The sequence below is a fragment of the Pelophylax lessonae genome (assembly GCF_965119305.1).
Source record: "Pelophylax lessonae genome assembly, chromosome: 5".
Taxonomy (NCBI): Eukaryota; Metazoa; Chordata; class Amphibia; order Anura; family Ranidae; genus Pelophylax; species Pelophylax lessonae.
This window is the reverse complement of record NC_138772.1, coordinates 386841452-386862301: the sequence shown is the minus strand read 5'-3', so window position 1 is coordinate 386862301 and position 20850 is coordinate 386841452. Positions and strand designations below refer to the sequence as shown.

Genomic DNA, 20850 nt, shown 5'->3' with positions numbered 1-20850 from the left:
AATATGTGTTAAGATGATATGGATTTTATCAGCCCTTTCTTCTTATTTACTTAGTAGATCAGGTTGGGCTTCACAGTGACTTAATAAAAAGCTCAGCAGGATCTCACCAACTATGATTGCACTAAGATGTTGACCTGAGAAAATGGCACGCACTTCTTATATTATAAAGCATACGGGAAAGGTGAAATGCAGAAATGAATGTCAGAAATGCAATCATTTTTTAAATAAAAATGAGTTATACCGTTTGCTTCCGTGACCTACAAAATTAATTATTTACCATTTCTAGGGAGTCTGATATATTAATGCTGAATTATTATACATCGGATAATAGAGATATTCCTTATAAATTGCATTTTTCAGTAATATTGATATCATTTTAGAAATCATTGGCTAATTATGTTCTAGATTTATTTATAAATTATGATCTTTGCTTTAATAAAACTTGTTCATCAGGATAGTTATTAATAAGCATATTTATTAAAAGGTACTTCATCCTGCCCTGCAGAGGCCTCTGTCTGGTCCTACAGCACTGACCCCATCAGAGGCACACAGTGATGATGAAATCAGGCTGCAATTTTTTTTATTCAATACATATCTATATTTTATATACACTCTCTGGCCACTTTATAAGGTACACCTTGCTAGTACCAGGTTGGACCCCCTTTTTGCCTTCAGAACTGCTTTAACTCTTCGTGGCATAGATTCAACAATGTGTTGGAAACATTCCTCAGAGAATTTGATCCATATTGAAATGATAGCATCACACAGTTGCTGCAGATTTGTCGGCATGATGCAAATCTCCTGTTCCACCATATCCAACTGGTGCTATATTGGATTGGAATCTGGTGACTGTGGAGGCCATTGGAGGACAGTGAACTCGTTGTCATGTTCAAGAAACCAGTGGTGAGATGATTTGAGCTTTGTGACATAGTGCATTATCCTGCTGGAAGGAGCCATCAGAAGATGGGTACACTGTAGTCATAAAAGGATGGACATGGTAAGAAAAAAAAAAATACTCAGGTAGGCCGTGACGTTTAAATGTTGCTCAATTGGTACTAAGGGGCCCAAAGTGTGCCAAGAAAATATCCCCCCCACCATTATACCACCACCAGCCTGAACCGTTTATACAAGGCAGGATGGATCCATGCTTTCATGTTGTTTACACCAAATTCTGACCCTACCATCTGAATGTCGCAGCTAAAATCAAGACCTATCAGATCAGGCAACGTTTTTCCAATCTTATATTGTCCAATTTTGCTGCTCCATGTACACGGGACGTTGTTAAAAGTCCCTTCGAATGCTGGAATTTTTAGGACGTTTGAAACGTCCGTTCGGTCGCGTTTGTACCCGCGTTTAGCGGGCGTTTAGCGGCGTTTGCGGGCGTTTGCGTTTAGAAGCGTTCCTAGAGGTAAAAAAAATTATTACCCTTTAAAATGGAAAAACGCAAATGCTAAACGCGGGTCATCGCATTTGGACGCGTTCAGACGCGTTCAGGCGCGTTTGTGCGTTTGAAACGCTGGGAAACACACGTTCGAACGCAAATAATTGCGTTCTAAAAACAGTCCCTGAACGCAACTGCCTGCAAATGACTGTAAACGACCTGGTGTACATGGACAGATAAGATAAAATGTAGATTGGTTCAGGGGCTTCTGAAAAAAACGCCCAACTGCTCCTAAACGGCCATTTCCAGCGTCCCGTGTACATGGAGCCTTACCGTTACCTTTCTATCATCTCGAACCAGTCTGCCCATTCTCCTCTAACCCCTGACATCAACAAGGTATTTTCCTCCACACAACTGCCACTCACTGGATATTTTCTCTTTTTCAGTCTATTCTCTGTAAACCCTAGAGATGGTTGTGTGTGAAAATCCCAGTAGATCTGCAGTTTTTTACTCAGACCAGCCCGCCTGGCACCAACAACCATGCCACATTCAAAGTCACTTTAATCCCCTTTCTTCCCCAATCTGATGAGGGAAGGAGAAGTGGATACGCCTTGCCGGTATATCCAGAAGAATACTTTCCTCCAATGTACTCTCTTCAACTCCTATTCCTATGAGGGAAGGGGAAGTGGATACGTCTTAATTGCTGGTATATCCAGAAGAATACTTTCCTCCAATGTACTCTCTTCCACTCCTATTCCTCCTCCTCTCTCCGTTCAGGTTGTGGAGAAGCCCCTGTGTCTCTCATGGATGTGGAAACAAGCAAGGGAATGCTCCCATAGTGTAAATCATTAAAAACATTTTAAAAACAAGTTACACTCGTACAGTACTTGTAAGGGGCTGCAATCTGGAAGTAGGAAGGGCACGCTGGCACTGTACTTTCAGGTAACTTATGTTGTGCATTTGGTAAGACTTTTTACAAGTGATTGTTGCCCCCTCCCCCATTAACATGCTAATGATTTTTTTAATCATAAAACTTTTCATACATGCCTTATTTTATTCCTATTGATCTCATAATTGGGTTTCCGTGCTTCTCTATGCAACTATGGCAGGTCATGGTGGGGGGGGGGGGGATGGACTGTCACTGTGCTGCACATACCTTTCCAAAAACATCACAGCATTCGGCCTCAGTACTGTTCTCAAGAGCCCTCAGCTCTGGTCCAAGCAGTGGGCTGGCTCGTGGAAGGGATTATGCAAAAATCACAATACCTGATTGTGTGGATACCAGTCTGGAGGTGGGGCCATTCCTAGGCAGGCTGTATGTACATAGAAAAGGGAACATAGAAATATGATGGCAGAAAAAGACCAAATAGTCCAGCAAGTCAGCCCAATTTTCTTTTTCTTTTTTAATATTTGTTTGTTTTTTTTTGGTTTTTTTTGTTTTGATTTTTTTTTTTTTTTGTTTTTTTCATTAACTTTATTGTCTGAGTATAGATCTATGCTTGTCCCAAGCATGTTTGAAGCCATTTACTGTTGACTGTCTCGCTACCTCTGCTGGTAGTTTATTCCAAGCATCAACTACCCTTTCAGTAAAATAATACTTTCTAAGATTTGTTTTGAACTTTCCCCCAGTTAGTTTGAGGTCATGTCCCCGTGTTCTTGATTTTGGTTTCATTTTGAAAAAACTGCCGTCCTGAACTTTATTCACCCACTGGACGTATTTAAAGGTCTCAATTATGTCTGCCTGGATACTGGTACCGCTTCTCTCATGGGTCTGTCATGCAAGTGCAAAGTATATTTTAAGCTGGGATGCAGTTTTTGAAGCAGGTAAATGTTAAATTTTAAATAGGAAGCAGAGGGACAGTAGGTGAAACAAACAAAGCATCCACAGGCTGTACATATTTAGTCCCTAATATTTTTATATATTTGCATGAAGACACCCTCCCCCAGGTAACATCCACATGTGATGCTTAGCTTTCATGATTGATAGAACTGAAATCCATTGAATAAATAGCCCGGGCCATTGACAGTAGTACTAGGGAGGAAAGGGTTATATGATGCTGGACATTCTATAGCCAGGGAATGAACTAAGCTCTATTGGAGTTTCTGCAGCTTCTAATGCACACTGTGAGAAGCTCATTGGGTAAAGTGAAATCAGAGTAAGCTATTTCAATATAAGAAAAGAAAGACGCCTATCTAGTTGTGCAAGGCTGAAAGTAAAGATACAGAATAGCTTTAATGCCAGGATCAGCAGGTAAAAATAAAGAAAAAAGCATAAAATAATAAGAAAAACTAACGCAGGTTCTGAAGAGAGGGTTGTTTAAAAAAGCTATGCCAAACTTTTGTATGTTTTATATTTTTTTGTATTATGCATTAATACATTTTGTATATGAAGCAGCTAGTTACAAATGTTTATAGTACATTTCATTTTCTTTTGTGTTGATAATTTTGTTATATTTTGTTAAAATATTGTAGTAGCCTTATAACACTTGTCTTTGCAGAGTGGTGACATTATTTGTAGATTCTGTTGAAATGCTTTTCAAAATCAGGTTTAAAAAGAAACGTTCAAAATCCAAACCTTTTCCAGGGCATACAATATACAGTATATCAAAAAAGTAACAGTGTCTTTAGAAATCAAGGACAGATGACAGCTTCTAGGTGGTGGGAATCATTTTTCGGACTACATGGGGAACTGTAGGTAGACGCTTTGTTTGTTTCACCTACTGTCCCTCTGCTTCCTATTTAAAATGTAACATTTACCTGCTTCAAAAACTGCATCCCAGCTTCAAATCTACTTTGCACTTGCATGGCAGACCCATGAGAGAAGCGGTACCAGGATTCAGCCAGGCAGAACCATCTTTGATGTTGGTTTCTTCTATGATAGGAGATCACATGCCAGCTACACCTCCCTGCACTAAAGCCCTGACAGAGAGCAGTGACATTCATACCCACATGGCTGTCGTCTTTTATAAAAGGGTGATGGAGCATTAAATATTGCAGCTATTGATAAAATCACTGAGTGAGCAAGAGGCCATGAACACTGGGATGAGTTACATTTATGTATAGCAATACATTGACAATACTGTATTAATGCATCTGAACAAACAGTGGATTTACTAAAACTGGAGAGTGCAAAATCTGGTGCAGCTCTGCATAGAAACCAATCAGCTTCCAGGTTTTTTTTTTTTTTGTCAAAGCTTAAAGAGGAAGTAAACCCTCCTCTAAAACTTGTACCTATAGGTAAGCCTATGATAAGGCTTACCTATAGGTACTGTAAATATCTCCTAAACCTGCACCGTTTAGATCGACTGCACCAGTAGATCGACTTCTGTACAACCAGGGTGCTCATACATTGATCGAAATTTGTCCGGTCCCTGCTGCATCGGCCAAATTTCAATCCATGTATGGCCAGCTTTAAGCCTCACAGCTATCCTAATTTCACACTGGGCTTTCATTCGAGAATACTTTGGCGAACACTGTTTTTTTTTTGTTTTTTTTAAGATAAAATGCGAGTTTACAACCTCTTTAATTGAGAAAGCTGAAGTTAGAAGCTGATTGGCCACCATGCACAGCTGTACCAGATTTTGAACTCTCCAATTTTATTAAACCAACCCTTGTGTCTCTTAAAGTGTTACTAAACCCAGGACTGTGCATTCACTATATCTGGTCTCCCACAGTGCACAGAACATGGAAATGCAATAGTTTCCTGACCCTCTGTCTGGACAGTGCTGATTGGCTCTGTGCTGATCACATGCACCCCCCCCCCAAAAAAAAAAAAACCTCTCTATCAATACACACCAAACTGGGCATGTGCTGTTCCCCCAAGGCTCTGTTCTATCAGCAGATGGATTGGGGACCGTAAAATAAGGGGGGGTTTCAGAGAAGACAAGATCAAATAGCCTTGGTAATCAATGCAGGGCATTACCTTTACTGTATATACCGACTGTTGTGGGTTTAGTACTACTTTAGGATTTAAGGTAGCCCATACATTACTCAACCCTTTTTTTTTTTTGTTTAACCAGAGGGTTAAAAAAAAAAAAAGATCAGATTCCCCATCCACACATTCAATGTGGATGGAGGAATCCCTCCCGCTGTGCTGTTGTGTTTTGACACTGGGTAGACTTCCCTGCCATTGGAATAAAATAATGTGGCACTGATCAATCAGGAAAAACCAGACAGGCTAATTGTACAGAAGTCAGTAGATCGACTTCTGTACAACCAGGGTGCTCATACATTGATCGAAATTTGTCCGGTCCCTGCTGCATCAGCCAAATTTCAATCCATGTATGGCCAGCTTTAAGCCTTACAGCTATCCTAATTTCACCCTGGGCTTTCATTCGAGAATACTTTGGCGAACACTGTTTTTTTTTTGTTTTTTTTAAGATAAGCAGAGCAGAAAGCACTTTTATCTAGTGTGTTGGCTTTCTTTGTCACAGAGTTGATCTGCCATCCCCTGTTGTGACAGTTGATTGGTGTCAATGCTTTAGTGGTTAACTAGGACAGCTAAAGATGTGCTGCTACACGCTTTTAGTCGAAGGCCACTTGTAATTTGTTCAGCTCTTTAGCAGAGTTGTTTATCTATGTATATGTCTAACCTTGGAGTTAATTTGTTTCAGCTGTTATACAGTCTGGATATTTAATTATTTTGAACATAAGGTGAATGCAAGCACCCTCTCCAGAAGGAGAAAGGGCTTTTGGGAAATGTCTAATGGAGTTGGTTCTGCAGCATTGTACTTGCAGACCACATCTGCTAAGCAGGGAGGAGATTTGGGGTTGGATCAGATGTGTGTCCAAGGTGAACCCAGCGTGTTTGTGGCCCCAATGTTCCCCCACTTGGGTACACAATGGAGGGTGTTGGGTAATGGTGATTGATAAGGAATTACATTTCTGGATGCCATAATTGGATTTATTATTTATTTTTTTTTTTTTTTATTTGTGTTGTTAAAAACTACTTTTTTACTGTGTTGGTGTGCTTATTGACTCTTTGTGGGCATTGGTAAGGGGTACCCATATACTTATTCCTCTTGGAAGGTAGAAAATCTGGGTACCTCCTTATTATAAAGATGGCCTCCAAATTCCATTATAAGTCTTTTCTCAACATTGGGGCAAGGTCCCTTCCAGGGGGGGGGGGGGGGGTTGAAAGGCAAGTGGTCTAGTCTGGTAGGGGAAAGAGGGCTACATGCCCACTACCCTGATTTGTTGGCCACCCAGGCTTCATGTCTCAATACTTGTCTGGATGACATTTTAGGGAGAGGCCAATGCTTTTTTTTTCCTTTTTTTTAATGTTTGCTGTCACTTTTAGAAGATTAATACTGTTCTGTAGCTCCACATGAAGCTAACTATTATCAAAAAAATGTTTTACATTGTCAAACAAATATGTATTTGAACTCAAATCATTATTTTTTGTGCAAAAACATGGTGTGGGCTATCTAGGAGGAGGGTCTGCCAATCAGCCTGTATCTTTTGATTCTGTGTGCTTAAAATTACGGAGAGGTGACTCCTCCATCAATCAATATGTAATATCCCATCCCCATTGTGTTTAGCTGATAAGTGGGCATGGAGGAGGAGGGAGGAAATGGGCTGTGATTTATCCATGGTGTATACACCCACATGGGAGACTATAGTCAAGTGGGCTACACAGATGAACGAAATGAACAGCTTAGAAGGGAACTAAAACTGGCACATGTTCAGCAGAGGTGGCAAAGTCTGGTCTACACATTCTCAGACTGAAAATGATTAATTTAAAGGAAAATTATTTAGCGCTCAGATTGCAGTGAGATTTGGAAATTCCTATATGTTTAGTCAAAAATAACTGATATCGCCTCTAGAGGGCTATAGGGAAGATTTTGATTGACCATCAGCAGTAAATCTAGGTTGATTTAAAGCTTCACTGCCAGCAGCAGGGGACACGTCCTAGTCCACAAACTTCACATAAGCTTCAGTAAGCTTTATTCCACAAGATGCAGTGGATTGCAAACAACTCTGCCAGCCAAACATTGCTTCTCCTCTACATTTATCACCTTGGGAGAACCTCTATGTTTAAAGCGGAGTTCCACCCTGGTTATACATTTTTTAGTAAAAATACCCCCGGGACAGTCAGGGCTAGCACATTCCACAATGGCTAGCCTCTGATCTGTCCCGGGTTGCACTTACCTTTTGGGAGAAATACTTACCTTGAGAATTTATTCTCCAGCGCTGCCATCTCAGGTGTGGGCAGCTTGAAGCCAGCGCGATCCTCTTCCGCATCCTCTTCCGTCCTCTTCCTTCTTCTTCGGTCCCACGATGCACTGCACCGGCCCCAACGTCACTTCTGGGCATGCCCAGAAGCTGTTTAGAAGGGAATGACACGCGCGCCCCGGAACTGACGTCGGGGCCGGTGCAGGCGCAATGATTCCTGGGAGCGATGACGTTCAGCTCCCAGGAATCATTGCAAAAGCCAGGAAGTGACGAATTGCCACGGCCGCGGAGGGGAGGAAGAAGGAAGTAAGGTGAGTATATTTTCTCTACAAAGTAAGTAAAAAAAAAAAAAAAAAAATTGCGATTATCCATTTGTTTTTCAAGTGACCCGGAGCGAGAAGATGGAGGTAAGTATAAATTTAGGGTGGAGCTCCGCTTTAATGCCATATTTTTAAAAAAGAAAAAAAAAAGGGGGGGTTCCAGGTGATCATTGATTTGTTGAACATCACAGTGGGTTCCAGCAGTCTCTAAATTGAGAACATATCAATATTTTCTATCTAGACATTGTTGGCAAGACATTGACTCATCCTTGTATACACACAAGCACCTGCCTTTATGTAATTTAGTCAATGAGACAGATGTGATGCACTTCCCCTCTTTCTTACCAAGAAGAGGAAAGGATTGCCCAATCACACAAAGGCTTTCCACTAGCTGGAAGACCTTTTTATGCTATCACAAGTATTTCTGATGTAAACTCTTCTTAATCTCCCTTATAATATTTACAGTTATTTTATGAGCAGTGGATGCAGAAGAGCTTACTCTGGAGGCATTCTACCTGCACAGCAAACACTCACTTAGCAAAATGGCCCCCCAAGAGAAGCAGTCTACATCAGCGGCCCACACGTTGCATGCAGCATTTTGGTCAGCAGAAGGACTACAACCAATAAACACATCATAGTATACTAGGCTATACATCCCAGCACAAGCTGTATTATCTCAGCTGGGGGCACTTGGCAGGAATTCAAAATTCTCACTAAAGCCGGGCTCACACAGGCCGAATGTCACGAGACAACGGCCGGTTAAAAAAAAGGCCGACATTCGGCCCGTGTATATGTTGGTCTGTCCAACAGAAACGGCCATTTGGCCAGCTTCTGTTGGATGTGCATGCAAGAAAAGCAGCAGCCGACCGACTCCTGATCAGTGCCCTCAGCCAATGGCAGAGAGTGCTAATTGGAGTGCTCTGGTTCGGGGCTGTGCCCCTGTCAGAACACAACAGCTCAGTGGGGGAGATCGCTAAACTAACCTCGCATGGTTAGTGCAGCAGGTCAGATCGGAGCTGACAGTTTTTTTTTCGTTCAACCCTTGGGGGTTGAACGAAAAAAAACTTATAGTGTGTACCTGGCTTAAGTACCCCAATTTTAACAAACATGTAAACAATCTTAGTCATAATACAAGTTGGGTCACATATAAACCTAATAGTAATCTCAATCCTAGGTCATAGAATGTGTATAACATTTATAAGCATTTTCCCAGGAAAAACATACTATTGCAAATGCAGATTTTATTAACAACTCTGGAAAAATTTAAATGATTGAAATAATGTGCTATACACATGAAAACCCTGCTTCTCTTATTGATAAGATACCATGTAGTTGCTCTCTTAAATAGCTAAATTAACTGTGCTTTGTGAAGACAGATGGGTGACAAAGCCATTATAGACACATAGATTACCGACACAACACCATTTATTGATCAGAAACAATTTACAATAGCACATCGGTGCTTGCATGTAGGTTACCCATGTGAATCATGCACAGCCTGGAATAGTGTAGAACAAGCAGTTTACATCTGTCTCAGTGTTGTGCCAATGTGGTGATCAACATTTGGAAGTAAAGATTCTGATCTAATTAGGGACGTCCCTTACTTATAATCAGTGTAATCATTTTTGCCGCATCTAAAAACAAACATAAGCAATAATTATGCCCAGACAGGTGCCGTGCACACAACAAAGCCAAGGAATCTCATAGTCACACTACAAATCATCAATCTCTGTGTTGATTTAGCTTTGTCTTTACTATTTACAAAATGTAATTAAAATATTTCAAAGAATTCCACAATTACTTAACACCCTTACACTTTGGGCAGTGGAAAAACCAGAGCTGGCCCAAGACATTGTGCTGCCTGGGTCCAAGAATGAAATTGTGCTACCTAGGTCCACCCCCCCACCCCCAAAAAAAAATTCTTGCCCACCAAAAGGCTTCCACATCCATTATTTTAAATATAAAATTTAGAAAATATTATATATACACTATTATCTTCTTCCATAACTCACCATGGGATTGGTCCACCAAACACCCACTGTCTGTCTTCAGTCCTCCTGTCACTCCTGTGTTTGCCACGCCCACCGCCGTAGAAAATCCAGCCTGCCCTGCATGAGATGGAGTGCACTGATATCTGAAGTCATTGCGCACACCACGATCACGTGAGGGGCTTTCCCCGGAGGAAACACTCTGCCTACTCATACTTATTAGTTTGTACTACGGGTGGCAGTATGAGCTAGGGAAATGCCGCCCGTAATGCGCCGCAAACTGATGACACACAAAACTGCTGGTAAAAAACCTTGGGCGTCAATTTTCCACCCTTCTCCAAGTACTGCCAGGATCCAATGGACCCATGGAGACCCATGGTAGGGCCAGCCCTGTGAAAAACCCAGGTATTCCTCCTCAACATCAATGCTCCACTTAACATGGACTTTGAAATCAACATATTACAGATTAATAACCATGCTGTGTTCTACCTTAATACCATTAAAAGAACTATTAATTAAAGCTGAACTTTAAAGGGAACATTTAATGTGTTTGCATGTTATTTAAAAGCTCATTTAAAATATTTTAGAATAAAACAACTAATATAATTACCCGTACACAACACTCAGATTGGAAGAGGGAGGACCAGCGCTCTTTGCTGGTCGGGTGTGCTGACAAGATTAGAGGCAGGGTAGTGACCTGGCGGTGTCGCTTAACTGCTGCATAAAAAACTCAGGTCTCCAGAATGTCTGGCACAGACAGAAAAGGATTAGACAGATAGAAATAAAAATCCTTTGGCAGATATATAAATACGTTATCTAACTATTTTAAATAAGCTCTAACGAGCAGGGCCCTCTAGTTCCTCCTGTTTTGAATTGTATTGTAACTGTATTGTCTTCCCTCACATTGTAAAGCGCTGCGCAAACTGTTGGCGCTATATGAATCCTGTATAATAATAATAATAACTATTTTAAATATGTGATTAGCAATTTTGGCTGGAATTCAGCATTAAATAGCTTTGGTTTACCTTCTCTGACTATTTCTTCCACAGTACACAGTAATGTTATATCAGTTACCCAAGTCCATCTCTAGTCTAACATTTATAGGTAATAACACCATGGGTGTTCCAAGGAATATCCGATTGCCTCCTGGGGGATCAGAAATTATTTTTCCCCCTGGAGCAAATTGGATAACGCTTTATGGATTTTTTTTCCTCTGGATCAACTTTTTTTTTCTATTGGTTGAACTAAATAGACTCTTATCAACCTAAGTATGTAACTATGTAAGATTATTATTCATTTGTAGCAAAAAATGGAGCTAGACTATATATTTCCATACAATGTAGTTTGGAAATGCTGAAATTTAGTTATTACTTATATTATTATTATACATTTTTAAAATACTACTTTTAATTTTACTTTTTGGTGCCTTTTCACAGACAAAATTTCTTAATATAAATGTAAAATTAGTTGTTTTTTTTTGGACCTTGTTATGTACTCTATTTTATTCTCAGTTCAGATTTGAAACTATTATATTCTGACTTATCTTGTATTGTTAATACTTTCAGGTTTATTTTGAAGTTATCACCTCAGATCAACATGGATACATTGCAATAGATGAAGTCAAAGTTCTAGGACACTCTTGCGGTAAGTCTTGCATTCCTTTTTTTTTCTCTATTTAGCATGGATTATTGTAGTGGTTCTCAAGCTTGCCTTTGGAAGTTATTCAAAGTATATCCAGACACAAAAATAACATTTTAATATAATGCATCTTCCCAATCTTTACATACAGTGGCTGCTTCATTTTCTGTTTTCAGGCTTTTTTTCCCTTTATTTTGACCTAAGCGTCTGAGCAGTAATACGCTTCCTGTGTTAGGGTGTCTCATCTATCTAACGAGAAGTAATGGAGACACCGTTGAACATCAGCGTTGCCTGTCAGAGGTCTGTCGTGAAACTATATGTTTCTTCAGAATGTTGTCCAATACATATGGATAGCGTGGTAGCCTAAGTGCACCCACATAAATTAAGATTATACTTTTTGATGAGATTGTATCTGTTTATGGCATATTATAGGTCCTAAATGAGTCAATATAAAATTATATTATTACTGAAAGATGGATGCCTCTTATTTTGTGTATATATTAAATGTCATTCTTAAATGTTCCCAACTTTACAATGCACTACTTTATATCAGTCTTGCCTTGTTATATACACCTGGTGTGCCAACAATGCATTGTGGTACACTTTTGTCTGGTAAACAATTCATCAAAATATACAACTTCCCATAACACTGTGCACCACAGCATACCCCAACACTGGAAGACGCACCACTTGAATAGACACATTCCTATAAGAATATAAATCTGCTTCTTAGGAATTACACAGATGATAACAGGTAATGTGTTTGTATACTCTGTAGGATAGGTGAGAACTAAATATACATTAAATATTAATTTGATATTTGCCTATCAAAAAATACCAACTATACTAGGCAATAAATCTCAATACTTGTAACGTGTTCATTATCGTTTTTTTTTTTTTTTTTTACCTCTTGTTATCTGTATTTTGTAAAACTTTAACAAAAATCTATTGAAACTAAATCTCAATACTTAACTGGCTGTCAGAACACTAAAATACGGTACATCTTCATTACACATTACACACTAGAAATGTATCATTATACATTTAATTTTTTTTAGGGTCCATTCACACTAGCATGACTTGTCAGGCGACCTGGTCGCCTGACAAGTTGCGGTCGGTCGCTCGCCATTGAATAGTACAGGACCCGTTCTAATAGGAGCGACACAAGTCGCTCCGACTTAGAAAAAGGGTCCTGTACTACTTTGGGGCGACCTGGAGGCGACTTGCATTGACAATTATGTGAAGTCCCTGCAAGTCGCGCCGAGGTCGTGGTGCACGCTGTGCACCGCGACTTCACAGGTCGATCCAGCAAGTCGTGTCGCGCCAGTCTGAATGGGCGCTTACACATCTGAGTAAAAAAGAAAAAAGTATTAAAATAAACATCTTCTTGGCAGCTCATCAAAATACAGTATATACCTACGGGACATGCAAGGAATTACAGTACCCCTGATGGGAGTAGAAAAAAACTATTCTAAATATATATATATACACAAGTATTCCTGGCAGGTAAGGTATTAAGATTCACATGTGGCTGGCTAAAAACAGCAACCTGGTTCACAACTGTTTGGTAAAAAATACATTAGGATGCATATCTCCCTGGCAGACAGTTTATTAGTGTAGGAATCTGCAGTGAAGGCAGCACATATCAGTGACAAGTACTGATGGGCAGGGTATTAGGATATGGAGTTTTGAGGCAGACAGGATGGTTGGATACACAACTGTATAGCAGAACATGCTGCAATATATTAATTAGTACATTACATCTCTGTTTGGAAAGTAGTAAATCAGGTTTCCATTGTAGGCATTGCATAAGAATGTTTTTGGCGAGACAGAAATTAACATATTAGAGTATTTTATAAACCGTACTCTGTATAATAAATATGTTTACCACATCAAACTTGTATCTTGAAGATTAACTCAAGGCCAACAGTTAAATACACATACGGGGCCAGATTTATCATTGGCCCAAATAGTCACTTGCCTATGGGTGGTTTAGGTAAAGAAGACATTTCCTGTACAATATTTGTCCACACATTATTTTCCATGATCAGTAGGAATAGTCATCTCATGTAAGATGGTTTTGATATGATCACAATATTCCAAACAAAGTAGGGGAAAACACTGCGCTTAAGTAAAGAGGAAGAAAACAGCCAGCACTTAACGTCAAAATACAAACTCCAAACCAATCATATAAAATAGTGCAGCGCTAGGGTTGATTGACAAATATGTAAATAAATGAAATCTCAGCTTATAGATTCCATTAATGATCACAAACATAAAACATTTAGTGAAATATCAGTATAAAATTGTAAAACCATGCCATCAAAAAAGATGAACAAGTGTCCATAAAAAGTGGATAAATGGAATAAAGTCCTAATCTGAATCCCATGTGACAGCAAGTGAAGGGAAGGTAGTAATATTTGAAACAAAATAAGGAAGTTCCAGCTCCACACCCACTGTGTTTAGTACAAACTGCTTACCAGATATAAATGACCAGTAAGTTACAGGTGGTCAGATTGGGCGCGAGGAAATAAGGTCTCCCTCAAACCATATGTGACTCTCTCCGCTCACACTGCTCCAACGAAACTCGTTTGAGGGAGACCTTATTTCCTCATGCCCAGTCTGACCACCTGTAACTTAGTGGTAATTTTTATCGGGTAAGCAGTTTGTACTAAACACAGTGGGTGTGGTGCTGGATCTTCCTTATTTTGTTTCAACCATTACTACCTTCCCTTCACTTGCTACCACATGGGATTCGGATTAGGACTTTATTCCATTTATCCACTTTTCGTGGACACTCATTCATCTTTTTTTATGGCATGATTTTACAATTTTGCACTGATATCACAATATTCTAAGCCTGGAAATTGAGTAAATATTTTTGTAACAATAGAAATGTTGTTAGAGGTTGTGTTCTTTAGGGTGCCAAAGGTGTGTGCCTATAGGCTCTTGTGGTGAAAATCTGGCCCTATACATACATAAATGCGCAATAGACTCTTTTACCTGCCAAAAGGTTTCGGAACATCGGAAAGGTGTTAAATAGAAAGTGGAATCCAAATAAATATACATTAGCTATCACTCAGAATTTAGGATCATAAAGTCTTTATTTCTAAATCCACCCTGAAGTAAGACAACCAGGGCTGATAACAGGTGACTGGGGCAAGGATGTGGTCCCAGCTTACAAAACTAAAAGATATTAGACAAGCAGACCCTACTTTACTGAGAATTAATTACATTGATTGCAGAGAACACTATTGAGGCAATCAGTCCAATAAGCACTAATTTCTTTGGACCATGCAGCGGTCAACCCTAGAAGTCAACCCCAGAAGGTTTTAGGCAGAAGGCTGAATGAAGATACTTTATTGTTTCCTCCTTGTCCCTGGTTCCCTTTGTGACTTTAAAGGATACCATAGAGATAATGCTGCCATTGAGTAAAAGGTTTGCTGACAACAAACCTAGAATATATTTTACCAGCTACACCAGTTTTATTGGTTATTTAACCTCACATGTAATAGCCATGTTATAAATTTGCATGTGGTACATTTTAAAAATTGCTTGTACTTTTCATTGGTATTTTTCAGGTAAAACACCACATTTTGTACGGGTTAAAAAAGATGATGTGAATGCTGGTCAATTTGCCACCTTCATATGTACTGCAAATGGAAAAACTGCAGCAAGTGACAGACTTTGGTTACAGGTAAATGCTTTACTGTTTTTAACATGTTATGTATGTTTTGAATAAGTATTTTTTGTGCAGTTTACAAGATATCAAAAATAATACTATCATGGTATGACTATTATTAAAATAATGGGGCCTTCTTTTTGGCTTTTGTTCATTGAGTGTTTTTTTTAAAGGTATATAATACACTACATATGCTGCAACAAAGAAGCTCTGTAATCCAACTTTTAATCACTCCCTGGACAATTTAGCAGATGGTACAGATAAAACTGTCAATAATTCACCTAAAACCAAAGCACTGCCAGCTCTATTGATTTCAACTGAATTGACTTTTTTATCTTGGTTTGTCTGGTCTAGATAAATAACATGGACAGTATGTGATCCTGTTGGCTGTATTTGCTCAAGCATTATGTTTTTCAGTGTGAAACAAATACCTGAAATTTTGTATGTATCTATAAAATGACGGTGTGCTTGTCAATAGAATCTTGGAAAAATAATAGTCACTAAGTGCATTGCTAGGATGCTTTCCTTCCTGAACCTAATGTTCCAACTCAGGGAACAGGAGCTCTAAGTTGGTTAAATAATTTCTTCGTAAGCCTGAACATGAGAAGGATAGCTAAAGAAGAATTCAGATTTATTGGTTTTGACAGCATTTGCCAATGTGCCAAACTTTAGTGGCTTACCTTCCTTCATCCTTTATAAACTATGGGTTCCTAAACTTTTTATGACTACAGGCCCCAAATGAATCGTCCAATACGTCCCGATATCCAAATTGCCAGACTGACCATTTTTGCCATTCCTGTTAGTTTCCTATATAACTTAATAGATGCCAGTAGGTTGGTTTTACTTTGCATATGGATAGCTGAAAGAAAATTGTGCAGTTTTCAATATAATTAAAACATAAATTAAATCATCCTAGCACTGTAGTGAATTAGTCTTAATGATTTTACAATGAGTCTAATTCATGCCCATTGATTAGAATATGTAGAGCAATAATATTTATTGTTTCCCTGGGCCCTAGTTGGACATTATTTGGATTTTATAAGTGAAAATCAACAAGGTTAGCTAACACATTGATGTATATCTTTTATTTTACCCAGACCATGGACATTAAACTATTTACATGTCCATAACAAGCAGTAAAATTTATTTTAAACTAACCATCCATGACGTCTCTAGCTGCTTTTGATGTAGATTTTTCTTTCTTGACAATCTTCAAAGATTATAACCAAGACACCGAAGTCAGGTTTTAGATGGTTTCTAACAGCTTAGAGACATTTGCTGGTTGTTTACATTAAAAGCCTGGCAGACTGCAAACATGTCAATGCCTGTGTTGTGAATTTAAAAATGAGTTTCTCTACAATGCCTATAGATACTGAAGTGAATGAAGTATTGTTTTAATATGATTTTTACTGCTTGTTCAGAATATGTTAATATTTTAGTAAGCGTGATCTGGACAGAAACTGTGTAAGCCCATTGGAGAGTTCTTAGCTTTGCAGCAGTGTTAATTTTGTCGACTAAAACCGACTAAAACGTTTTCGTTGACTAAATTAACACAATTTTAGTCGACTAAAATACGACTAAAACTAAAACAATTCAGATGACTAAAATACGACTAAAACTAAAATGACATTTTAGTCTTAAGACTAAAATAGGACTAAAACTAAAATGTCATTTTAGTCATAAGACTATAACTAAAACTAAATAAAAAATTGACATCATCAAAATTAACACTCCTCTGCTGGCCATTTCTATATCGGCAACACAATTCCATCCAGAGCCTGTAATAATAGCACATAAAAGTTTAAACGTGTATTGCACCACCGCATACGCATAAGTAAGGAGCATCTACTAAGCTGCTGAAAACTAAACAATTAAGAAAAAGGCTTTTCTTATATTTTTCCCTAATATTTAATGTTGGTAATATATTCAGGTAATATGTGCAATGACACTACAGCCAATGGAGTTTACAGCAGTGTTAATTTCGTCAATGAAAATGTTTTAGTCTCCGCTTTTGTCACTGGCATTTTTCAACTGACGAAAACGAGACGCAAAGTATAGCACATTTTCGTCAAATGACGACAACTATGCCGAAAATCAAATCCGTTTTAGTTAACGAACGAAAACGAAACGAGAATGTGAGGCAGGGGCGTTTACCCAACTTCCGGTTTTCACGGAGCTCCGCCTGTGTGGCGTCTGGCGTGGTGTGCCCCGTGACGTCCGACGTGAGGAGTGGACTACTACAAGAGAGTCGACTCGAGACCAGTCACCTGACCTCACCAGAGCACTGCAGCTGCAGCACTACAGCCAGACTCGCCAGGCCCGACTCATCACACGGCACTGGCACCCGGCCACCACCACATCCAGAGCAGAGCACCCACTGTGAGTTAACAGCCAGGCCAGATATTACTGCCTCCCTGAGTCCCCTCAGACCACTCACCAGTCACCACTGGCATCCGATTCCACCATCCATCCAGGACTGTGTGTGCGTGCATATAGGCTGCTGAGGCCCGCCCGGCCCATCCTGTTCAACAACTTCAGTTTAGACCAGAGACCACCCTTAAACCTGAGACCCCCATCCAGCACTCTGAGCAGCACTGTGTGCACTCACTGCACTGACTGCAGGCAGCAGCATTACAGGCTTCCTCTCTGACCTGACCATGACCATTTAGATGACTAAAATGAGTTTTAGTCGACTAAAAGGTAGGACGTTTTAGTCAACTAAAATGTACTGGAGTTTTAGTCAACTAAATACGACTAAAACTAAAACACTTGCAGAAGACTAAAATGGGACTAAAACTAAAATGCCATTTTAGTCCTAAGACTAAGACTAAAACTAAATTGAAATTTGCTGCCAAAATTAACACTGCTTTGCAGCCACTTTAATAGAAGTTTTTTGTGGGATCAACATAGCTTTTTTCTACAAGCGTTTTCAACAAATGGTTACTAATTTTCAACAAATACTGTGACTGAATTTATTGTAAATGTTAGGATGGTAGACAGCGTTACTCCACTTTTTTAAACTCCCTTTCTAAACCGCCCCTCATCAATTTTTACCAGAATATTATGCTCCCTATTTCCTCATGCCCATACTGTATCTGTTATCCTTGCATCCTGGAATTCTACCCTGTCCAAAAGTTATATACTGGGTGTTAAATTAGAGTTTATGGCCAAATGGCTGAAACCATGTTACTGAAAAGGTATGTACAACAGGTGCCAGGTTGCTATATACAACATTACTGAGCTGACAGGATGTCATATAACATTATATATATAAATATGTGCCACACTTATTAACATCATATAATGTAAAAAACAGGTGAACTTAAAAAGCTTTGTAACTAGTGTCAATAATAAGTAAACACAATCTTAAATACATATATATATATATATTTTTTTTTTTACACAACAAAATGTGCATTTCAAATGAAAAAACATGACAGATTGTCCATTGACATGTGAAAACCTAATAGTACAACTCCATGCATCAGTCTTGTTATGAAATAACCAAAAGCCAGTGTGCCCACCTTGATGGGTAGACTTTTCAATCAAAAAATGTCTAACACAGCATTTCTCCTCATTGTAAGTAGTGTTGGGTGAGCAGTTTGGTAAAAGTATAGGTTCAGCCCGAACATTGCATGTTCGAACCCCCTGAATTTGCGGGGAGCTCAGCGGAATTGTTGCCCACCGAGTGCCCCACATTGCACTGCATGCTGCACAGTGTATTTTAAGCCCTGATTGGCTGAAGCAATGCACCTGTAAATAGCTGATTGTTAAGGAGCAGGCCGGGAAGACTTAACAATTGATGGGTCATCAGCTGTCAGTGGTCTTCCCCATTGAGAGCTAAGATGTAAATAAAAACATTGCCAGCAATACAAAAATGTAAAAAAAACAGCATCGCCCCCCCCCCCCCAATCCATACCAGGCCTGGAATTCCCCCAAAATCCATACCAGACCCTTAGGTCTTTTGGGTGTTTTGGGACAGGAAGCGGAGGGGGGGAGCTCACACTTTCCCCCCTTTTCCTGGCTTGCCAGGCTGCATGCTCAGATAAGGGTCTGGTATGGATTCTGGAGGGGGGCTCCTTTTTTTTTTAATTTTGAGGTGGGGGTTTTCCCTCAAAATCCATACCAGACCCAAGGGTCTAGTATGGATTTTGGGGGAGGAGACCAAATGCTGTTTTTTTTTATTTTGGCATGGGGTGCCCCAAAGGGCCTGGTATGGATTGGGGGGAGAGGGCCCTACACCATTTTTTGTCTTCCCATTTTTGTATTGTAGGCAATTTTTTTTCCAAGAAAGCTTGCAGCCAGGAAAATCAATTTAAATGTATTTTTTTCTTGTATATGTGTCAGTTTTGCTGCAGCAGGTTCTATGCATGGTACAGATGCACCACTTTACAAGCAGACTAAAGGGACCCTCCAGGCACTATATTTAAAGGAATTTTTAATTTTTATTGTTTCACTTTAAGCATTATTAAAATCACTGCTCCTTTTAAATTATTTTTTTTTAAAAATTGCATTGGTACATGTCCCCCAGGGCTGCACACGAGCTCTCATTTCCTTTTTATGTTCAATACCTTGCATATTAGCCTTCAAAATTGGGACTTTTGATTTTTCAAGTTCGGGTCCCATAAACTTTAATAGGGTTCACAGTTGGGGTCCGACCTTTATCCATGTTCGGGAGTTCTAGTGCAAACCGTTCCATGGGGGTGTTCGCCAAACTCTAGCTGTAAGCTCAGAAATGCTATAACTGTTGAATCACCATAGCAATCACTCCACATACAAGGTTTCAAACCAGATGTTGGGCCCAAAACATATTTATTAAAATTGTTGCACCTACATGTATTCAGAAGTCATCAAGCCCATCTAATAGAGGCTCCCCTCCTATTAACCTTAGCATAGCAGCCTTTACAGTGTCTCCTACACTGACAGTTAGCCACTGTAAGAGCTTGCATACAATGTTGCAATCACCTCCCATATTTATATATATAAATTTTGGGCTGTTTTTTTTAACTTTCTGGTGCTTGCAACTGGAATTAATTGATAGGTCTGCACTTGATATCTGCAGCATGTCATATACCATGTCACTGAGTTGTCACATTTCAAATGTGCCATTTTGCCAAATGCTCTTAATGAGGTGCCAGATTTCACAGGTGCCATGTTGATATAGACCATTACTGATAAAGCATGGGATCCAGTGAGAGAGTAAAAGATCTGTGTGCAACAGTGGAGAGAAGGTATCTCTGCCACCTCTACCTGCTGGAGATGTGTCAGCATTCAGGTTTCAAAAGCCAATGCACTTTACACATGTTACCAAAACATAGGCATAACGTACCTAAGTAGAAATCTAAGATGCATACATAAAAAAAGAAAAAAAATATATGCAAAACAATAATCTAGGTATGTATACAAATGTAATGTTAGCTGAGAGGTTGAGATAGGTAAATCTTCATTTGCATGTGTTCTTTGCCAAACATAAACAAGCATATTGCTAAGAACAGACATTACTGATACAGACGGTAATGTAAATTCAGGGCTCTCATTAGCTGATATACTAAAATATAAACATACCTCCAAATAAATGTGACAATGGCACTAATGAAAGAATGTTTATGATTAACAGATGTATCCCATCTGCTTAGATTTTCTTTGTCACATCTGCTGACAGCACAA

General features: G+C 39.3%; 1 protein-coding gene across 9 annotated transcripts in view; it reads left to right on the top strand.

Annotated features, from left to right (window-relative positions):
* Window positions 1–20850, top strand: part of PTPRM (protein tyrosine phosphatase receptor type M) — a 974793-nt gene that overhangs the window by 365447 nt on the left and 588496 nt on the right. For all 9 annotated transcript variants that reach the window (XM_082259726.1, XM_082259728.1, XM_082259725.1 and 6 more), the window contains exons 4-5: window positions 11429–11507; window positions 15083–15198. In XM_082259726.1, the coding sequence (XP_082115852.1) occupies window positions 11429–11507; window positions 15083–15198 (195 nt within the window). The remainder of the gene's footprint in view (window positions 1–11428; window positions 11508–15082; window positions 15199–20850) is intronic.